The sequence below is a fragment of the Salvelinus fontinalis genome, chromosome 20 (assembly GCF_029448725.1).
Source record: "Salvelinus fontinalis isolate EN_2023a chromosome 20, ASM2944872v1, whole genome shotgun sequence".
Lineage (NCBI taxonomy): Eukaryota > Metazoa > Chordata > Actinopteri > Salmoniformes > Salmonidae > Salvelinus > Salvelinus fontinalis.
This window is the reverse complement of record NC_074684.1, coordinates 11334235-11357392: the sequence shown is the minus strand read 5'-3', so window position 1 is coordinate 11357392 and position 23158 is coordinate 11334235. Positions and strand designations below refer to the sequence as shown.

General features: G+C 44.2%; 1 protein-coding gene across 3 annotated transcripts in view; it reads left to right on the top strand.

Moving 5' to 3' along the window:
• rad51b (RAD51 paralog B) overlaps positions 1-23158 on the top strand; it is a 79715-nt gene that overhangs the window by 6825 nt on the left and 49732 nt on the right. For all 3 annotated transcript variants that reach the window (XM_055872389.1, XM_055872390.1, XM_055872388.1), the window contains exons 8-9: positions 5764-5873; positions 10840-10918. In XM_055872389.1, coding sequence (XP_055728364.1) covers positions 5764-5873; positions 10840-10918 — 189 coding nt within the window. The remainder of the gene's footprint in view (positions 1-5763; positions 5874-10839; positions 10919-23158) is intronic.

The following is a 23158-nucleotide window of genomic DNA, read 5'->3' as shown; positions in this document are numbered from 1 at the left end:
TGTCGGAAAGATTTATTTCTGTAGATATTTGTAATATTAGAGATGAAAGAGTTCAGTCGCTGAGGGACATTGGATGCCTATGAGGTCTGTCCTAGCTCTCTGTGTTTAATCTAGTGAAACTGCAGTTGTCCAACTGAAGCTCTCTCTGACCTCATTTTGATGAAAACTCAACTCAATAGCCAGCACAGTGCCAACAGTAGTTTGGTGCCAGCATTTGAAACAGGCGATGCCCAAGGCAAGGCATAGAAAATCCCCCAAACCCTTAGCTGGCTGAGCTAGCTGTTCACAATAGCAAGTGTAAAGCATAAAGTTATGGATGAGGGTTGGTGTTCCTAGTGTAATGGGGGAGAGAGGTCATCGTGACAAGCGTTTATTTTGTCATAACATAAACTTCATGATGAAAAGTAAACGTAGTGTTGAAGCTAATCTCTCGTGGAAGTGACAACTTTCACGTGAATTTTACTTCTGGGTAACCAAGATTATACTGAAGCGTATGAGTCATCTAAATATGGGTAGGGACTAAAGAGGAATCAACCACCTAAGGGAATCTTTGTGTCAGAAGTGAGCTCATTACTTAACACTGCTAAGTAATGATATGGTCACTCCGTGCATGGAGTGTGAATGCTCCTGTGAAGTGTTCCGTGTGTGAATGAGTGTGCACACCTGCCTCTGTGCGGGGTGTTTGTGTGTAAATAAAAATAGCCTTTAATAGAGGCTAAACTGGGCCATCCGGTGTGGTTTAACCCCGTGATCCCTCTAGGGTTAGATGGGAGTGAGAGGGCCACAGGCCAGTCACTGTGGGAGAGCAGGGACCAGCGGACAGACAGTTGGCCTCTGTTTGCCAGGCCCAGCAGACTGACTGACAGACAGCAGGGCCCAGAGGACAGCAGACCTGGGTTCAAAATACTATTTGAAATAATTTCAAATACTTGAGCTGTGTTTGACTGAGCTTGCCTGGTGCAATGTAACTAATAGAATATTCCCAAAGGTGCAAACCGAACACAGTTGGCACTCCAGGCAGGCTAAAGCAGACATAATACACTGCTCAAAAAAATAAAGGGAACACTTAAACAACACAATGTAACTCCAAGTCAATCACACTTCTGTGAAATCAAACTGTCCACTTAGGAAGCAACACTGATTGACAATACATTTCACATGCTGTTGTGCAAATGGAATAGACAAAAGGTGGAAATTATAGACAATTAGCAAGACACCCCCCAAAACAGGAGTGATTCTGCAGGTGGTGACCACAGACCACTTCTCAGTTCCTATGCTTCCTGGCTGATGTTTTGGTCACTTTTGAATGCTGGCGGTGCTCTCACTCTAGTGGTAGCATGAGACGGAGTCTACAACCCACACAAGTGGCTCAGGTAGTGCAGTTCATCCAGGATGGCACATCAATGCGAACTGTGGCAAAAAGGTTTGCTGTGTCTGTCAGCGTAGTGTCCAGAGCATGCAGGCGCTACCAGGAGACAGGCCAGTACATCAGGAGACGTGGAGGAGGCCGTAGGAGGGCAACAACCCAGCAGCAGGACCGCTACCTCCGCCTTTGTGCAAGGAGGTGCACTGCCAGAGCCCTGCAAAATGACCTCCAGCAGGCCACAAATGTGCATGTGTCAGCATATGGTCTCACAAGGGGTCTGAGGATCTCATCTCGGTACCTAATGGCAGTCAGGCTACCTCTGGCGAGCACATGGAGGGCTGTGCGGCCCCACAAAGAAATGCCACCCCACACCATGACTGACCCATCGCCAAACCGGTCATGCTGGAGGATGTTGCAGGCAGCAGAACGTTCTCCACGGCGTCTTCAGACTCTGTCACGTGCTCAGTGTGAACCTGCTTTCATCTGTGAAGAGCACAGGGCGCCAGTGGCGAATTTGCCAATCTTGGTGTTCTCTGGCAAATGCCAAACGTCCTGCACGGTGTTGGGCTGTAAGCACAACCCCCACCTGTGGACGTCGGGCCCTCATACCACCCTCATGGAGTCTGTTTCTGACCGTTTGAGCAGACACATGCACATTTGTGGCCTGCTGGAGGTCATTTTGCAGGGCGCTGGCAGTGCACCTCCTTGCACAAAGTCGGAGGTAGCGGTCCTGCTGCTGGGTTGTTGCCCTCCTACGGCCTCCTCCACGTCTCCTGATGTACTGGCCTGTCTCCTGGTAGCGCCTGCATGCTCTGGACACTACGCTGACAGACACAGCAAACCTTTTTGCCACAGTTCGCATTGATGTGCCATCCTGGATGAACTGCACTACCTGAGCCACTAGTGTGGGTTGTAGACTCCGTCTCATGCTACCACTAGAGTGAGAGCACCGCCAGCATTCAAAAGTGACCAAAACATCAGCCAGGAAGCATAGGAACTGAGAAGTGGTCTGTGGTCACCACCTGCAGAATCACTCCTGTTTTGGGGGGTGTCTTGCTAATTGTCTATAATTTTCACCTTTTGTCTATTCCATTTGCACAACAGCATGTGAAATGTATTGTCAATCAGTGTTGCTTCCTAAGTGGACAGTTTGATTTCACAGAAGTGTGATTGACTTGGAGTTACATTGTGTTGTTTAAGTGTTTCCTTTATTTTTTTGAGCAGTGTATTTGAACCCAGGTCAGCAATGAACAGACAGACAGCTTCTTTGTCAAGCGCAGGGCCCAACAGACAGACAGACAGACAGACACTCCATCAACAGCAGGGCTCAGTGGACAGACATACAGACAGCCTCTCTTTGTCAACAGCAGGGCTCCTTCATTGATTGTGTGTGACTGAGGCTGCAGTGATCCAAGCCCCTCAGCTCCTCCCCTGCCTCTGATAGGAGAGCCACTGTGTGCAGCCAGCCAGCAACACACTGAGACACTTTTCCATGCCCTCACTTTATCTACATGATTGGGTTTTCCTCCTCCCCAACCGGTCGCCCTAATCGACTGCCCGTCTTACCCTCGAGGCTTGGTCACACAGCCACACTGCACAGAGCTCTGCAGCCACTAGACCAATAGGGTTTACTAAGGGACAGAGGGTAAAGGAAAACAGAAGGCAGAGGGGGAGAAGAGGGTTGTAGAACGAGAAAGATAAACAGATTGTGAGAAACAACTAGAGAAAAGTTGAATGGGATGCTGAGCGAGAGAGTTGTTGAGAGGGGGAAAATGGGGAGGTTGAAATCTGTACTGGACATGTTTATTTGAGCCACTTCCTCCTCTGCACAGCGGGGCAGCCTTTCCAGAGAGCTCTCGCTCTATCAGAGATGGCTATCCATATGATATCCATTCTCTCTATTAGCATAGAGGCAAACGCGGTATGGTTTTCTGTCATACACGAGCTGGACAAGGCCTTTTAGCTATGTACTAGTAACACATGTCCTTGAATGTTGTTTTACAACACTTTTATTGCACTAGGACTTATTGTGGCACTCGAGGAGCCATCCAGCGAGCACAATTCGTGACATAGACAGTGTGTTGAAACACTGGACAGGATTTTGGACTCTACACTATCTGCTCTCTGTTCCTGGCCAGTTGTGGGAAAATGTGTGGGCTGCTGGCTTTGTAGGATCAGGGGAGGTTTAGGATGGGGGTTAGGGGTATAGAATGAAGGCGTGTGTGTGTGTGTTATGGTTTGGGTGTTTGTGTTAGAGGCCTGTCTAACAGGCAGAGGGGGAGCTAAGCAGGGGAAAGAGGCTGATAGCGTGCCCCCCCCATCCTTCTCCAGGGAGCTGTACAGCAGATGTCTGCAGCGCACATGGAGTTTGTTTAGTCTGCCTCTCAGTCCCTCCGGCCTTCTCTTTCCTTCTCTTTTGCCTCAGCTCCCAAACTCGTGAGCCAGTTGTACACTGATTATGTTAGTGAAAGAGCCCTAATGGTTAGCTAGATCAAATCAAATGTATTTATATAGCCCTTCTTACATCAGCTGGTATCTCAAAGTGCTGTACAGAAAGATGCAGCTAGATGCACTAAGGCCCAATGCTTTTTTATATTCCGCTTTGGTTTGACTCTGAAACTGCTGGTCTTCTAGTACTGTGTGTTTTTGTCTTTGTCCCGTAGTTTATTCAGTCCTATTTCAACTTAATTGCCTTTAACCAGTGTTTGTAGTACTACTCTAGTCTACTGTATGTCTCCTACCTAGTATATTGTGATATTAAAATTGATCGTTTCTCTCTACTGCTGCTGCTGCTCTTCCCGGCCGGGAGAACTTCCGTCACATGGTCGTGCAGCTATTTTATTTTCTCTGCCTTGCACACGTTTCCACAGGAAATGTTTTGAGGAAGTGAGAGTTGCTGATAGGACACTTGTGCGAGCAGAATCCCTGCTTACTCCATGGAAAATACATCAAGGAAGAGAATGAAAAGGACACGGCAACATACACACACACACACACACACACACACACGTGGGTACGCACACACACTCACACGCTTGCGGACATACACACACATGCACACTCGCGAACACATGCACACACTCAGACACACACACACCGCCACCCGCCAGGGCTCATCCTTCAGCAGACAGAATTAGCATCCCAGGCCCAGCCAAGGTTTATTGGTGTCATGGGAGCAGAGGGAACCATGGTCACACAAAAGCAAGCGATAATAACAGTGTGTCAGGCGGCTGGGGCTGTCTTCTGGTTAATGGTCATTACATAGCCTGCAGGGTCAAACACACACACACACACACACAGTGGAAATTGGGAATAATGATGAATCATGGGGATGAATCAATGACGATACTTACATTACCTACTGTATAGTGATATGTTTTTCAGGCTTCAAGGCAGTTTGTTTTGAATTTGCAGTTTCCAAATTGATTTCAATTTGCCAAGTTTCTGTACAGTCAGTGAGTCGTTCCAACTCAAAAAGCACAAGAAAGAGGATTTCAACACCCACAATCTCAGATTGTTCTGAAATCGTTTCTGTTGTTAGAAACAAAGAAGATTAGCATTCCTGAAAACATTATTTTGTTGAAATATAATTTGATCTCAGAAATGAAGGTCATTGATTGCACACAAATTGGCATTATTATTATTTTTTTTGAGTAGCTTGCATTCTTTACCACAATTTATTTTCATCATGAGCAAAAGCTATTGGTTTTCTACCCAAAGTTGCAAAGAAAATGTTGTAATCCATTTAATAAACACAAGAGACCAGCCAAATTGATAGTGTTGTCGCAGTAGCAGGTACAGCGGCATCTAGTGAGCAAAACGTGGTACTTTCACACTATTTTATTGTATAGAATGCAAGCTTCAATGGCTGATTTCTCTGAACAGGGGGAGAAAAAAACATCACCAGATTCACAGGGAGTACATAACAAAAGTTGAAGAAGCAATACTCCAAGCAGCAGCTTGTCAGACATAGAGAACTGATACTGTATACTGGTTGCTGGGGTGGGGGGCCCGTGAGTGGCTTTTGATCATGGTATTGGATTCATCATGTCTTACTAATTGTTAGGAAGAATTATGGTCCAAATCGGATGTTAGGTATTATAGTCTTTGAATATTATATGAATCCTATAAATTATAATGGCCAATTTTGGGTGCAATGAATTAGCTTAATTCTCAGAGAGCAAATTTATTTCAACAAATTGTTTCAGGAATACTAATCTTATTTGTTTCTAACTACAGAAACTATTTCAGAACAATCTGAGATGGTGGGTGTCATGGCTTGCTGAAATGACATGGAATGTCCCCTGTATGAAATAAATAAAGATAACACATCACACAAGTGTGAGTGCTGTTCAAAGTTGAACTGAACCCCTGTAATGTTTGTTTATGTGTTGCAGCATCTGATGAGAGGGATTCTGGGTATGTGACGGCGGCGCTGGGGAACACATGGAGTCATAGCGTCAACACCCGCCTCATTGTCCAGTATGTAGATGCACACCAAAGACAGGTGATATACGATATGTCACGGAGGATAACATTTTAGTTTTACTAACTATGGGAAAGGAACTGTGTCTTCCTATGTCCTTTGGCTTTATCCAAAACTGTTATTAACCAACTTCACAGAACACACCGTTTAAAACAACTGAACTATGGCCATGCTTAGGTTCTCTATTGGGGAAATAGTGTGGTCAGACAGACTCACACACACACACTACTCTCCCTTTAGTCTCATCCTGCACGACTCAGAGCTGCGGGTGCATTCCAGAGTCAACTCCCAAAAAGCCTTGGAGGCCCAAACGAAAGGCTTTTTTCTTTTTCTTTTTACGATCCAAATCCCCCTAAAGAAAACCAGCATGAAAGGAAAAGCAGCGGTCCTCAACTGCTGGTCCATTAAGGCTTCAGTCTGGTGCCTGGGTCCATTGGGTCCTCGGGCTGGTTCATTGACGCTGTGTGTGTGCCTCTGCCTGTCTGCCTATATGCTCCGGCTGCTCTGTCGGTTTGGCCATGCTCAAATGAACATAGGACAGTCATCTATCTATCCTCCAAAACGTTCATCTCCACCACGATTTCCTTGTAGATTTAAGGGCTCTCTTGTAAAAGAGTTTTATCTCAATGTGACTGCCTGTATAAATAAAGGTTAATAAAATAACTGATTTGCGAAAACATGAGATGGCTTTATGCAGGGAGACTTGTCTCTGTCAGAGTTAATGACATGTTATTGTGGGCGCGGCGGTTTTGAAAACAGGGAGCTGACTGGTCGCTGCGGTCCGCAGAGCCGTGCATGCCTGTGAAAATCACTGAGACGGCATTTATTCACACTGGTCCTAATTCAAGTGGGTTTAGCGAAAATGACTGATTACCGACCACAGGTAATCTAATCCCCTCGGTGAAATAGCACTCACGTTTATTTTTAACTGAAATTAAGCAACAGCAGTTAAAGCAGACATCTGTAGCTGGTTAGGCCCTAAGTAGAGAAATATGCTCAAATGTTGAAACTGCACCTCAGGAAAGAAAACTTTTAAAATTCTTAGATGCCACTGGGATTGTTTCTTTCCACTAGTGAAAATCTGAGGCCCCCCCCCCCCCCTCCCTCATAGTAAATGTTTAACTGACTGGATGCACAGTGAGTGAGCTCACTGAAGGTAAAGAACGATCAGTAGACCTATGGCTAAAGCTTGTAGAATGAGTATGTAGACACATAGCGCTTCACAGCTAATGCTGTCCCAAAGAAAACTGTAGGGTGATTTGTATCTTTATTCCGTGTCTGCACTTTTGCCTCCCAGTCTCTACTTTTCTATGTCTAAAGCTCATATAGAGGTTCAGCATGGCTAGAATGACCTCTCGTTCAACCCACCAAGAGTCTGTCAAGCCTGATGAAACAAGAACACTGAGAAAACGTCACTTCCTTGTTTTGATGGGTGATTTCACAATAACATTTATCACAGCCGTGATTCAACGCGCTTCCAAAAACACTGACGCTGCACTCGTTACTCCTGCACTGTTTGCAGCTATTTATGCTGCAGCAACCTCAACCATCTTGTTTTCGCTTAGTTCTTTCTTTGAGTTTAGATGGTGGTAGCTAAAAGGCCCAGGCTGGTTTGAACTGAGCCAGGCCATGCGACACTAGTCTGGCACCAAATGTGTTTGTACTGAATGACCTGGAATTGGCAAGATGGCACAAAGAGATCTGGGACCATGCTTAAGTAGTATCGGAAATCCCAGAGCTTGGAGCAACCGCACAAAGTCTGGGGAGGATGTTTCATTCTCTTGGACATTTCGTAAGGGGAGAAACATTATTCCAGGGTGGGTCCTCTTCAGACAGACAACTCTCCAAATAAATCAATAGGTTGGGTAGGCGGAGCTGAAAATGTGGGATGGAATTGTGCTCATGTTTAGCTAGGGCAACAAGCGTATACGGCAGTGACGTAACTGGTGATACGTGTCCCATTTCTGACTCGTCCTCTCTATCCCAACTGTCTCTTCTACAGACGTGTAAGCTGGAGCATTGGTACATTGTGGGAGGCAACCCAACTGTCTATTGAGACTAACGCTAAAGCAACACCACGCAAACCATGCCACATGGCTAAGATGGCGCTGACGGAGGGCGCTTCGACTCGAGCTTCAATAAAACATTGCAAGTTCAGACTTTTCAGTTTGTTTCGTGCATTACTTCATACACCTGGATAGAACTATTGGGTACTCAACGTCTACCCAACCTCCCAGAATTCCCTGAGATGGCGGAACAATGGACTAGCTTCTTCGTCGAGGCGCCTAGCTGCTTGGGAGTTCTACCGGAGAGTAGGAAGCGAAGATGCCGACGGAGTGGCGGAGTCTTAGTGAGATTAAGATGCTGGGCAACCCGTCCTCCATTACCGAGAATACAACTCGCCAATGTTCAATCATTAATGAACAAACTCAGAGCGAGGATCTCCTTCCAGAGGGACTCTGCAAGATATTCAGTTTATCTGAGACTTGGTTCTCCTCTGACATACCACCAGCTGGTTTTACAGTTTTTTGAAGCGGGCTCTCTCTCGTAAGAGCAAAGGTGGTGGGCTCTGCTTTATGACCAACATATGATGCGATAGGGGAAATGTACAGGAACCTGCAAGCTTCTGCTCCCCCGACTTGGAATACTCTGACATCAAATGTTGCCCTTTTTACCTTCCAAGAGTTCTCCGGGATTATCGCCATGGCTGTGTACATCCCGCCCCAAGCCGACATCAACAATGCTCTCAAAGTTCTTCATTGGACCCTGAACAAACTTGTTGCGACTTTAACAAAAGTAATTTGAGTTATTACCAACACGCGTCTAACTCTCGGAAATTCTACTCTTGACCACTGCTACACGCAGAAATTCTCTTGGAAATTCTACTCGACCACTGCTACACGCATTTTCGACACCGGTATAAGGCCCTCTCCCATCCTCCTTTAGGCAGATCTGACCATGACTCCATCCTGCTTCTCCCCACCTACAAACATAGACTCGAGGGAAGTTCCGGTGGTCGGACCAACGCTGTACAGACCTGACCAATCAGAAGTCTCGCTCCAAGATTGTTTTGATCATGTGGACTGGAATATCTTCCAGATCGCTTCTGGAGATGACGTCAATGAATACGCTGACTCATACACCGGATTCATCAGACAATGCATAGATGATGTGATACCGATAGTGTCTTTAAAAACATACCCATATTAAAACCGTGGATTGATAGCAGCTTTGGAGGGAAACTGAAAGAGAGAGATGCTGCTTGTAAATGGGGCTAGGTGACCGGGGACAATAGTTTGGTACTAATACGACCTACGCAGATCGATCAAGATTGCGAAACACAAGTATAGGGACAAAGTGGAGGAGCAATTTAGCAGGTTGGACACAAGGCGTATGTGGCAGGGGCTCCTGACTATCATGGATTACAAGAAGAAAGCCAGCCACATTGTGGTCACCAATGCTACCCTACCGGATGAGCTAAACACATTTTTCTCACAATTCGAGCACAATGACCCTGAGCTGCCGAGGAAAGCCCCTGATTACAACGTGGGCTACATACTCTCGCTGTCCCCACTGAGGACGTATGGAAGTCATTCAAACGTGTTAACCTTCGCTAGGCTGCCGGCCCAGATGGCATCCCTAGTCGTGCCCTCAGAGCATGTGCAGACCAGCTGGCTGTTGTTTTCTGACATTTTTAATCTCTCTCTAGCTCAGGCGACTATACCCTTCTGCTTCATGTCCACTACTATCCCCGTGCCCAAGAAAGGGAAAGTAACTGAACTGAATGACTATCGACCAGTAGCACTCACTTCAGTCATCGAGAGGCTAGTCAAAGACAATGTTCTCTCTAGGCTGCACACGTTTGTAATTTACCCACTATCAATGCAACATACCGTTGCGGTGGCATACGTTGGAGGCGGCTTATGGTAAAGAAATGAACATTACATTTTTTGTCAACAGCTCTGATGGACATTCCCGCAGTCAGCATGTCAATTGTACTCTCCCTCAACATGAGACATCTGTGGTATTGTGTTCTGACAAAACTGCACATTTTAGAGTGGTCTTTTATTGTCCAATGATCCTGCTGTTTAATCAGCTTCTTGATATGCCACACCTGTCAGGTGGATGGATTATTTATGTGCACAACATTTGAGGGAAATAAGCTTTTTGTGCATCTTTCTGGGATCTCAAACATGGGACCAACACTTTACATGTTGTGTTTATATTTTGTTTAGTATATTTTTTACTTCACTTGGTCCCCACACCCCCCTCAATGGTAATTTAGTCTGACTGCTGCTCGCACTATGGCCATTCCCCCTTACCCTCTCTACAGTCTTTACTCTGCCTCCATCCCAATGGATATTTATTCATTCATCACTGCTACAGTATTTCTATTGATATGGTTGTTTTTTTATTAGCTACCATTTTCATTGTTTTATTTCACTTAGTCCTGCATGTTGGAGCTCGGAGCCTAAGATTTTCATTGTACCCTGCAATCATACCTGCAACCCTGTACATGTGACTATTAAACACTGAATCTGAACAATATCAGCGTTGTGGCTAGGGGACAAAAGGGACAGATCTGGGCACGTTGGCATCTTCAAGTGGCTTAAACGCAAATTCTTCGCAGCATTGGCGTAACCTTTCACTCCCCCTCTCCTCTTATCCCATTGTGCCCATCAAAAACACCCTACCCATTGGCGAAGTGCCCCGTTGTCATGTTTTGCTCGACGATGCCGAACTTTCAAACTGCCTGCATGACAATAGGTTGTGACGCTCTGTTTGAGTGCTAGTGGGGAGTGTCCTCTCAGAGTGATCTCCAACACGACACTTGAACCTATCTCTTTATGATGCGTAACATCTCTTATGTGTTTTACGCTCTGTCAAAGAATGTGACTGTCTGACAACCCAGTGAACCCACCTTTGTATCTCTATCTTCCTCTCTTCTCTCACTTAATCTCTCTCTGTCTCTCTCTCCCTTTCACAGATTGTGATAGCGAAGTCACCTGTGGCCCCGTTTGCTGTTCTAAACTACACCGTCCAGAAGGAGGGCATCCGTCTAGAGGGTGAGTGAACAGTCAGTCAGCTGGCCATACAGATGGCCTCCCTGTAATGAAGCTGACTTCCCAGCCAATGGGGGCACTTACTGTATTTTATACAACAGTACTTTTTCTGGTTGACTTCATCTTCACCCAATGTACAAAACCCATGACATTGTCTCGCGTTTGGGTTAAAAAGGGCAAATAGCCCACCTCAGGGCTTTGTAGTCATATGACTATGATTTTAGGGAACTGAGAGCAGGTTTTCTCCATATGGAAATATTACCTTAGAGCAGCTCTCTGTTCTCTCTTACTGTTGCATATTCCAGGAGTACACTCAGTGAACTGGAGAACAGGAAGAGGGGAGTGAAAGAGGAGCTCTCCTTCGCTCCCACCTGCCCCCCTTCATTTCCCCATCTGTAGTATCTGACCACTGAATAAACCATAGATTCCCCCTCAGGACAGATGTGCCCTTCAAGCTGCTCGCCATAACTCACTGGGCTGTTTTCACTCCGAATCTGAAACCTGAAATCTTATTGGAACACGGTAACATAAATCAAAGCCTAAAAGAGCGTGTGGTGAGGGTTGGGGGTGGAGGCATTTTGGTGTGTGTGTGGCGTATTTTGGTGTTTGTGTATGTGGGGTTTCAGAGTCGTAACCTGTTTAACCTGCGCACCCCCACCGCCTCTGTCAGAGTTCATTAGTTGGAACCGTTTGATTTACCCACAAGCCCTCAGGCTCCTGTTGATCTATGTTGGTGCCAGACACCGCTAAAGTTTTATAGGAAATGTAATATCACAAAATAACATTCTGTTAAGGGAGGGGGGTACACTATACTGTTTTTTCCACACTTTAGTATATTGAGCATTGCATTTGAAAAAAATAGGCCTAGTTGTACTTATTCTTCACAAGGAGATGTAGAATGTCTACGAAGTACTCCCCGTGACTTGTTTCCACCTATCTTCATCCATGTGTGAATGTATAGTAGGATCCAAATTATTGACACCCTTGATGAAGGTGAGCAAAAATGACAGTAAAAAAGAAATAATTTAAATACTGAGCTATATTGTATGATCAAAAGATTGGGCATTTTATATTATTTTATAATACAATTGCTCAGAGAAAGATGTTTTGTGTAACAAGTCATCTTCTTTTCTTGAAGGGAGTGGTCAAAAATATTGACACCCCTTTTTTTCAATACCTCACCTTGCGAGGATAACGGCACTGAGCCTTTTTCTAAAATGTTTTATGAGTTTGAGAACATTTTGGGAGGGATCTTAAACCATTCTGCCACACAGAGTCCTTCCAGATCCTTGATATCCTTCATCTGCGCTTATGGACTGCCCTATTCAGTTCAAACCACATGTTTTGAAGTCCGGAGGCCAAGATGGCCATTGCAAAATGTAGATTTTTGTGGCCAATTAACCATTTATTTGTGGATTATGATGTGTGCTTGGGGTTATTGTCTTTTATTATCCAGGAATGGATCTCCCAGCAAGACAATTCTCACTTGTCGGGAGTTGTTACACGATAATTCCAGGTTTCTCAGGCATTATTGCGTAAGTTTTTTAAATGTATTTTATGGAGTCATTTTTGCTCATCTTTATCAAGGGTGTCAATATGAAAATAGAGCTCACAACTGTGTGGCCACACACGACTCCAACTCCATCAAGTTTGTTAACGACACGATGGTGGTCGGCCTGATCACCAACGGCGATGAAACAGCCTACAGAGGAGGTCAGCGACCTGGCAGTGTTGTGCCAGGACAACAACCCCTCCCTCAATGTCAGCAAGACCAAGGAGCTGATCGTGGACTTCAGGAAACGGGCATATGCACACTTCAATCCAGATCGACGGGGCTGTTGTGGAGAGGGTCAAGATCTTCAAGTTCCTTAGTGTCCACATCACTTAGGACGTAACATGGTCCGTAACATGGCCCATCAGATCCTTAGGAACCTTTACAGCTGCTCCATTGAGAGCATCCTGACTGGCTCTGCAGTGCCTCTTCTCGATCAGGACGCATGGCCTCTTAGTCTTAGGAACCTTTACAGCTGCTCCTTCGAGAGCATCCTGACTGGTTGTATCACCGCCTGGAATGCCCTACAGTGGGTGGTGCAGACGGCCCAGTGCATCACTTGGGGTGAGCTCCCAGCCATCCAGGACATACATGCCAGGTGTCTGAGAAAGGCCCGAAAAATTGCCAAAGACTCCAGCCACCTGAGACATGGACTGTTCGCCATGCTCCCGTCCAGCAGGCAGTACTGGTGTATCCTACCCTGCTGCTAAAAGGATTATTGATTATCTATTTATCCTGCTACTCGTCACTATTACTCCTATTTACACTTGAAGTTTACATACATCTTAGCCAAATACATTTAAAATCAGTTTTTCACAACTCCTGACATATAATCCTAGTAAAAAGTCCCTGTTTTAGGTCAGTTAGGATCACCACTTTATCTTAATAATGTGAAATGTCAGAATAATAGTAGAGAGAATTATTTATTTCAGCTTTTATTTCTTTCATCACATTCCCAGTGGGTCAGAAGTTTACATACACTCAATTAGTATTTGGTAGCATTGCCTTTAAATTGTTTAACTTGGGTCAAACGTTTCAGAGTAGCCTTCCACAAGCTTCCCACAATAAGTTGGGAGAATTTTGGCCCATTCCTCATGACAGAGCTGGTGTAACTGAGTCAGGTTTGTAGGCCTCCTTGCTCGCACACGTTTTTTCAGTTCTGCCCACAAATGTTCTATGGGATTCAGGTCAGGGCTTTGTGATGGCCACTCCAGTACCTTGACTTTGTTGTCCTTAACTTTGGAAGTATGCTTGGGGTCATTGTCCATTTGGAAGACCCATTTGCGACCAAGCTTTAACTTCCTGACTGATGTCTTGAGATGTTGCTTAAATATATCCACATCACTTTTATCCCTCATGATGCCATCTGTTTTGTGAAGTGCATCAGTCACTCCTGCAGCAAAGCACCCCCACAACATGATGCTGCGTGCTTCACAGTTGGGATGGTGTTCTGTGAAGTCTCCCCCTTTTTCCTCCAAACATAAAGATGGTCATTATGGCCAAACAGTTCTATTTTTGTTTCATCAGACCAGAGGACATTTCTACAAAAAGTACGATCTTTGTCCCCATGTGCAGTTGCAAACCGTAGTCTGGCTATTTTATGGTGGTTTTGGAGCAGTGGCTTCTTCCTTGATGAGCGGCCTTTCAGGTTATGTCGATATAGGAATCGTTTTACTGTGGATATAGATAATTTTGTACTTGTTTCCTCCATTATCTTCAAGGTCATTTTCTGTTCTGGGATTGATTTGCACTTTTCACACAAGTACTTCCTGAGCGGTATGACGGCTGCGTGGTCCCATGGTGTTTATACTTGCGTACTATTATTTGTACAGATGAACGTGGTTTCTTCAGGTGTTTGGAAATTGATCCCAAGGATGAACCAGACTTGTGGAGGTCTACAATTTTTTTTCTGGGGTCTTGGCTGATTTCTTTTGATTTTCCCATGATGTCAAGCAAAGAGGCACTGCGTTTGAAGGTAGGCCTTGAAATACATCCACAGGTACACCTCCAATTGACTGAAATGGTGTCAATTCGCCTATCAGAAGCTTCTAAAGCCATGACATAATTTTCTGGAATTTTCCACGCTGTTTAATGGCAGTCAACTTAGTGTATTTAAACTTCTGACCCACTGGAATTATGATACAGTGAAATAATCTGTCTAAACAATTGTTGGAAAAATGACTTGTCATGCACAAAGTAGATGTCCTAACCAACTTGCCAAAACTATAGTTTGTTAACAAGAAATGTGTGGAGTGGTTGAAAAACGAGTTTTAATGACTCCAACCTAGGTGTATGGAAACTTCCGACTTCAACTGTACATGTACAGTGCATTCGGAAAGTATTCAGACCCCTTCCCCTTTTCCACATTTTGTTACATTAAATCCTTTTTCTAAAATGGATAAAATAATTTTCTCCCTTCATCAATCTAAACACAATACCACATAATGACAAAGCGAAAACAGGTTTTTAGAAATCTTTGCAAATGTGTATAAAAAAACAAAATACCTTATTTACATAAGTAGTCAGACCTTTTGCTATGAGACATTAAGCGCCGCTGCATCCTGTTTCCATTGCTCATCCTTGAGATGTTTCTACAACTTGACTGGAGTCCACCTGAGGTAAATTCAGTTGATTGGACATGATTTGGAAAGGCACACACCTGTCTATACAAGGTCCCACAGTTCACAGTGCAAGTCAGAGCAAAAACCAAGCCATGAGGTCAAAGGAATTGTACGTAGAGCTCTGATACAGGATTGTGTCGAAGCACAGATCTGAGGAAGGGTGCCAAAAGATTTCTGCAGCATTGAAGGTCCCCAAGAACACAGTGGCCTTCAACATTCTTAAATGGAAGAATTATCCTGTTACCAGTCACTTTCTCCCAATCTCCGCTTACATGTACATATCTACCTCAAACTACTCCAGAAAATGTGTTATTGGCATTGTCACGCCCTGACCTCCCCAGCCCGGAGTCTTCCTCTGCGCCGATGTCCAGGCAAGGTGTCCAGCTCCAAGGCCGGAGCCTTCCTCTGCGCCGGTGCCCAGTCCGGGCGCTGCGGCCAACCCAGGTTCTGCGCCGATGCCCATTCCAGGCACGGCGTTCAGCCCGGCGCCATGGCCGGAGCCTTCCTCTGCGCCGGTGCCCAGTCCAGGCACGGCGTTCAGCCCGACACCATGGTCGGATCCGGGGTCTGGGGGGGGGGGGCTACGACCCGCACCGGAGCCGCCACCAACACTAGTCACCCCCCCCTAACCCCCTTTGGTTTCAGGTTTTGCGACCTTTGGGGCAGGGGTACTGTCACGCCCTGACCATAGAGAGCCCTTGGTTCTGTATGGTGTATTAGGTCAGGGCGTGACTAGGGGTGTTCTAGCTCAATATTTCTATGTTGGTGTTTTGTATGGTTCCCAATTAGAGGCAGCTGTTATTGTTGCCTCTATTTGGGGATCATATTTAGGTAGCCATTTTCCCACCTGTGTTTGTGGGATATTGTTTTGTGCATGTGCACCACTACTTTCATTATTGCTTTTTGTTTAAAGTTTCACAGTAATAAAGATGTGGAACTTCAATCACGCTGCGCCTTGGTCCGCTCGTTAAGACGATCGTGACAACTGTTACTGTATATAGCTTCCTTTTCCTTTTTTCTTGCTTTATATAGATAGGTAGATAGATATTAGGGCTGTCAAACTATTCAAGTAATTAATTGTGTTAAATTCTGTTAATCCCACATTTTTTATTTGTTTAAATTTGGTGCCAAATGAAAACAGTCACTTTTTTTTAAGCAGGCATGTATTGACTCAAACACAAATCTATTCTGTATCAGAAAGTTTTTAATGGCATATTCACCATAAGTAAAGCAATACAAAAGTCCGGTAACTGAATAATGCTCCCAGTAGGCCTACTAATGTTCCCTCATAAATTCTCACACACACAGTTAAAGCTTCAGCCATTCCAAATGATTGTTCTCCCAAGTACTGATTTGGAGGGTTGGCTATAAGAAAAAAAGAACTGGATCTATGGATACAAAGAGCATAAACCTGTCCAACAATGTCATGAATTCCACAGAACATAAACCTGTGACCATACACTTCAGTCATCCTCCTATTTCTTTTCACTGAGCCAGTTTCAAAGACAAACAAGCCTGTTGACATTTTCAGATGATAAAGCTGCTCTCTTCATTTGCACGATATGCCCAGAGTGAAAACAACCTCTCACAAGGTACTGATGTGGCAGGCGTTGCCAGTTACCTTAATGCTCTGCAGGCCAGCCTGGTGTATGCCCTTGCATGCTGTGACCACCACTGTAGTGGACAGTCCTTAAACCTTGGGTTGAGTGCTGTGGCTATCTTCAGCCATGTGAATGTCAGCTTGAATCTTACCATGTAGGCAGGGTCATCATCAGAGCACTCCATCACTCAAAGGAGATGACACAAAGCAGGTGACACCACTGAGCAGGAAATGTACTTCTCTCCTCCCAGAAGTTCAGTCAAGTACCTGCAGTGAAAGATATTTCAAAATCACTTCAGTCAATTGTGAGAGACTTGTTATACACAGACTTTCTCTCACATACATTTTACACACTCACTCTCTCACACTTAAACACAAAATCGTAACACTAATAGTAAGATAAAGATTACCTGCAGGGCTCCAGTAGTGCCTCCAGCTTCTGCAGTTTCTCCAGTTCAGCTGTGGTTGGAATGGTGATGTTTGTTTTCTGTTGGGCCAGAGCATCTCTGTGTTTGTTGGTTTCTGTGGAACATGCTTTACCATTTCCAGAGTAGAATTTCATCTTGTGACATCTTGTGCGAGTGATTCCTACTTTAGCCCATTTGCAACTTGATGTTGTCCTAGCTCTGCAGCATTTGGTGGGCTGAAATGCCCAACAATTTTACGTGCGTTTGGCTAGGGCATTGTCGAACCCGCTGTATTAGGGACACTGATGGAGTGCATGTGTTCAAAAGGCAGATGTCTCGCAGCTGTAATCAAGTTCCGTGCGCTGTCTGTACAAATTGAGCTAACTTTGTTATCAATGTTCTACTGCTAGATCCATGAAATGCTCTGGCACGTTTCAGCAGTGCCTCTCTTCTGTCTTCCTTATGGCCAGAGCGTGTGAATGCAGTTTCCAACCGTTGCATGCTTCAACTCCTCTGCTTTCGTAGTCCTCTCGCTTTCATACAGATTGTATATTCTTGTAACGACGGTGGCTCTCGGGTATCTCGTACGTTGAGTCGTTTGATGCGATCCAAATGATATCCCTCAAGCCTTCGTCCTCCACAATGTGGACTGGCCTGTAAGCTGTAGCTAGCCTCTTGGTATTGCTTGCTGCTCGACGACATAGGCCTCTCGCGCGCACACACTTCTAGCTTAGCCTGCCGAAGATGTCCTCCATTGCTACTAGTAACGTTACTTGTATTGCCGGCATCAACGGTATGTTTCGCTTGTAAATCAAATGTTATTTGTCACATGCGCCGAATACAACAGGTGTAGACCTTAGTGACATGCTTACTTGCAAGCCCTTAACCAACAATGCAGTTTTAAGAAAAATATGTGTTTAAGTAAAAAAAATAAGGAAACAAAAGTAACAAATAATGTTAATGAAGTGATAAACAAATTCAGCCTTGCAGTGGATGCAAATTACTTTGAGTTTTATCCAGATAGCCATCTGGGAGGGATTTGAAATGTAATTAGCCATTTAAAAGCCCATCACTAGCATTCTCCATCATTCAGTCATACAAGTAACGTTAGCTAGCTAGTAAAGGTGTTGTCAAACTAACGCAACAGCTGCCGGGGTTTTAATTTGAACAATGCATGGTTCAGGGGGTCAAACTAAGAAAATGCTTTAATTGCGTCCCAAAAATGTACGGCATTAAAAAATGTAAGCATTAATCCGTTATTAACGTGTTAACTTTGACAGCCCTTATACACGCACGCGTGCGCTACGGGTCAAAAGTTTTAGAACACCTACTTATTCAAGGTTTTTCTTTATTTTAACTATTTTCTACATTGTAGAATAATAGTGAAGACATCAAAACTATGAAATAACGTATATGGAATCATGTAGTAACCAAAAAAGTGTTAAACAAATCAAAATATATTTGAGATTCTTCAAATAGCCATCCTTTTTCTTGATGACAGATTTGCACACTCTTGGCATTCTCTCTACCAGCTTCATGAGGTAGTCACCTGGAATGCATTTCAATTAACAGGTATGCCTTCTTAAATATGTATTTGTGGAATTTCTTTCCTTCATGCTTTTTGAGCCAATCAGTTGTGTTGTGACAAGGTAGGGGGGTAAACAGAAGATGGCCCTATTTGGTAATAGAGCAAGCCCATATTATGGCCAGAACAGCTCAAATAAGCAAAGAGAAACGACATTCCATCATCACTTTAAGACATTAAGGTCAGTCAGTACGAAACATTTCAAGAACTTAGTTAATTTCTTCAAGTGGAGTCGAAAAAACCATCAAGCGCTATGATGAAACTGGCTCTCATGAGGACCGCCACAGGAATGGAAGACCCAGAGTTACCTCTGCTGCAGAGGATAAGTTCATTAGAGTTACCAGCCTCAGAAATTGCAGCCCAAATAAATACTTCACAGAGTTCAAGTAACAGACACATCTCAACATCAACTGTTCAGAGGAGACTGTGAATTAGGCCTTCGTGGTTGAATTGCTGCAAAGAAACCACTCTACTAAAGGACACCAATAATAAGAAGAGACTTGCTTGGGCTAAGAAACAATGGCAATCGACATTAGACCAGTGGAAATCAGTCCTTTGGTCTGATGAGTCCAAATTGGAGATTTTTGGTTCTAACAGCCGTGTCTTTGTGAGACGCAGAGTAGGTGAACGGATGATCTCTGCATGTGGTTCCCAGCATGAAGCATGGAGGAGGTGGTGTGGGGGTGCTTTGCTGGTGACACTGTCGGTGATGTATTTAGAATTCAAGGCACACTTAACCAGCATGGCTACCACAGCATTCTGCAGCGATACGCCATCCCATCTGATTTGCACTTAGAGGGACTATCATTTGTTTTTCAACAGGACAATGACCCAACAGACCTCGGTTGTGTAAGGGCTATTTGACAAAGAAGGAGGGTGATGGGGTGTTGCATTAGATGACCTGGCCTCCACAATCACCCAACCTCAACCCAATTGAGATGGTTTGGGAAAAGTTGCACCGCAGAGTGAAGGAAAAGCAGGCAACAAGTGCTCAGGATATGTGGGAACTCCTTCAAGACTGTTGGAAAAGCATTCCTCACGAAGCTGGTTGAGAGAATGCCAAAAGTGTGCAAAGCTGTCATCAAAGCAAAGGGTGACTTCTTTGAAGAATCGAAAATTGAAAATATATTTTGATTTGTTTAACACTTTTTTGGTTGCTACATGATTCCATGTGTTATTTCATAGTTTTGATGTCTTCACTATTATTCTACATTGTAGAAAATAGTAAAAATAAAGTAAATAAAAATAAAGAGTAGGTGTGTCCAAACTTTTGACAGGTACTATATGTATATAGTTATACTATTTTGACATTGATTATTGCACAGTTGGGTAGAGCTTGCAAGTTAAGAATTTCACTGTACTTGTGCATGTGACAACTTTAATAATTCCGGACCCCATTGTAAGTGAGCGTTGTTTTGTCTCGAACTAGGTTTCCATCCAATCTTTTTATGCGAGTAAATTATGTGTAAAAGCTAACATGTTTTCAGCACTTTTATTTCCATGACTGATCAAAGCTCGTTTTCTGGCTCTCTCTTATCCCTCAGCAGTAGACATGGTGAGCAATATGTTTGGAACGTCGAATCGCAATCAAATTGCAGTACCGAATCGCAATAAATGTCGTATCGGCACCGAAGGATCGTGATAGCGTTATATTGTGAAGTCTCTTGCAATTCCCAGCCTTAGAGTTAGTATCCTCTTGTCGTATTCCAGTATGTCTTTCTTTGAAAGGCTCCTCTCTCTCTCTCTCCTCTCCCGCTCCTCCAGTGAATGGGTCGTGTTAATCTGGCCTTCTCCTCACAAGTGTGTCTTTGATGTGATGTGAGCACTGCTTCCTGCCAGCTTCCAAATAGAGCTTTCCTACCAGAATGTGGTTTCTTCTTTTTCCCACTGAATACACCAGGGCTTTGATTTGGCTTTATGATGCAGTGGGTACAAACTCGCCCTCAGTGTTCACTGCTCACTTACTCTCACCCTGCCATCGCATCGTCATGCCAACAACCGGTCCCCTTGATGCACGCACTAAGTAGCTGACACACACAACTGACCCTGTCGGGTTTAGCTGTTCACGTGTTCATCACCATCATTTGGGAAAGCTGCTTTGAGAAAGGACATGGCTTGAGATGATATATCTCTGTAATTTTAGGTTGTTTGCAGTTCTCAATGGCAGCATGTTGTAGATTGTTACTGATGATAATGGTGCACAATTTCAATTTTGTCATGAATAATACCTGGTTTAACCCCAACCTCTATGACCCGACTGGTTTGGAAACCTGCGTTACATTTCCAGCAGATTTTAATAAAATATTAGCTAGGCCTACTCAAAAAGCTGGCAAATGGTTATTTTTATATATATATTTTTAGAAGTACAACATGGTTACGCAAGGAGGGGAAAGTGTGCTTTACTGGAAAAAAGAACATCTGCCCGTCCAATCCAATTGGACAACTGGTGTGTGTGAAAGTTAAATGTGACACTCCGCACCCCTAGCCAGGCAGTGGACGGTTGGCTCCCTTTCTCCTCTCCTTGCGTCTCATTAAATGATCTCATTACCATTCCATCCATCCATCGCACATTGCTTTCATTAGGAGCAGGAGCAGCTAGCTATCCTATCCCTGGGCATTACGTAACTTCCCTTCCCCTCAGCTTTTGTCAGGAGATGGTTCCGTGACCGGGGTTTGGGACTAGCCCTGACAGAAAGTCAACCCCCTCATCCTTCGGGCCTGTCAGATGGGCTCTCTGTTTCTGTTTCACGCAGAGAGAGAGAGACAGAAGAGACCATGCACAGACACTAGTACACCTGAGTACAAATACTATTTGAAATCGTTCAAATACTTTGAGCGTTTTCTCTAGCCTGCCTGGAGAGCCATAGGGGTTTGATTTACATTTTTTGAACTATTGTATTGGGTCCTTTTCGCATGGCAAACTCAATCAAACGTGGCTAAAGTCGGTGAAATTATTTGAAATGGTGTTTGAGCCCAGGTCTGAATTCTGATAGATACACAAGGCAACATCTGGGAAACTAATGTGGAAGTATACAGCACATCAGGGGCTTTGGAAACCACAAAAGACAAAAAAAAAGACCATTCCCAGCATAGCTCAAAGATAGTGGGAACAGACACACAAGTGTAGTCTACCTGTGTGGAAGGCTATATTTCAGGCACCGTTGCTGTTGGGCTAGCTGCTAGCTTTATCTGTGTACCGTGCGTTTTCAAGTCGGTGGAAAAGAGTTGAGGTGGGTAATTGTGAGGGAACTGCAAATCCCCTGACGGGTCTGATGATGATGATTTGAAAAGCAAGGGGCTTCTCTCTAGAGAAAGAGAGGAACCAAACCCGAGCCAGGTGCTTGAGAGGATAGAGGGTTAGATAATAGAAAAGAGAGGAGGATAGGGGGATTGGAGAGAGAAAAGAGCATCAGACAGAGAAAAAGCACCTTCCTCTCTCCACAAGATCCCGCATGCCTGGGAATTCACTTATTGTTATTACTTTCAGGATTACTTATGGGCCAACCTGGCAGCTCACTACGGGCGAAAAAGTGCTGTCACTGCACAACCCTGAGTAACTGTAACTCTATAAGGCTATGGACCCTATCTCAGCTAGCTCGCTGTGCTATGTCTGTGCCATTCCATTTGGTCACCTACGGTCCTATGAAGTTACTGTCACTTTACAGCTTAAGCAGTCAGTCTCTGCAGGAGAGACACTCAGAGACTCACAAACCAGATGACAATGGAATATGGGCTAGTAAGAGATTCTCCAGATTTTTCCGTGTTGGTTCCATTAGAAGAAACACTTATATCGTGTTTACTTATACACTTAGAGCAGGGGTTCTTAAACTTTTTCTGCCTGGGACTCAAATGAGAAATTCTGTGTTTTCCTGGGACCCAAGCTTAGGAAAATATGCAACTATAGATAAATATCGATACATTTCATTGCCTTTATGCCTAAAACAAATGCAATATAGACAAAAACAAGTAACATTGAAATTAAATATCCATATAAATATGTATTCATGATTATTTTCCCCCATTTAAAAACACTCTTACATATCTGTCTAGGTTGGAACTGTTGCTGCTAAAATACAAATCATTTTCATCCCAAACTGGAATAAACTGATTGATCACATCACACAGATGAATAGCAGAACACACACAGGCTTTTTCATAGTGCAACCCTAAGTAACAGTACATATGAAAAATGATCGGGCCTTCTGTACATCTTACTGTATAAATTATTGTTGAAAGAAAGTCTAGGTTGGAACTGTTGCTGTTAAATTACAATACATATTTTTTATTCTGAACTGGAATAAACTGATTGATCACATTTGTAGACCAGAAAACACACACACACAGTCCTTATGAGAGGTGTGTGGCTGGTTTGAAGTTTTCATCAAGCATGTCTATTCTGGGCTCAGTTTCTGACAGTACAACACTGAGGTCAGGCTCAGCATTGAGACTGTTTCTGTACTTGTTTTTTAAGTATGTCA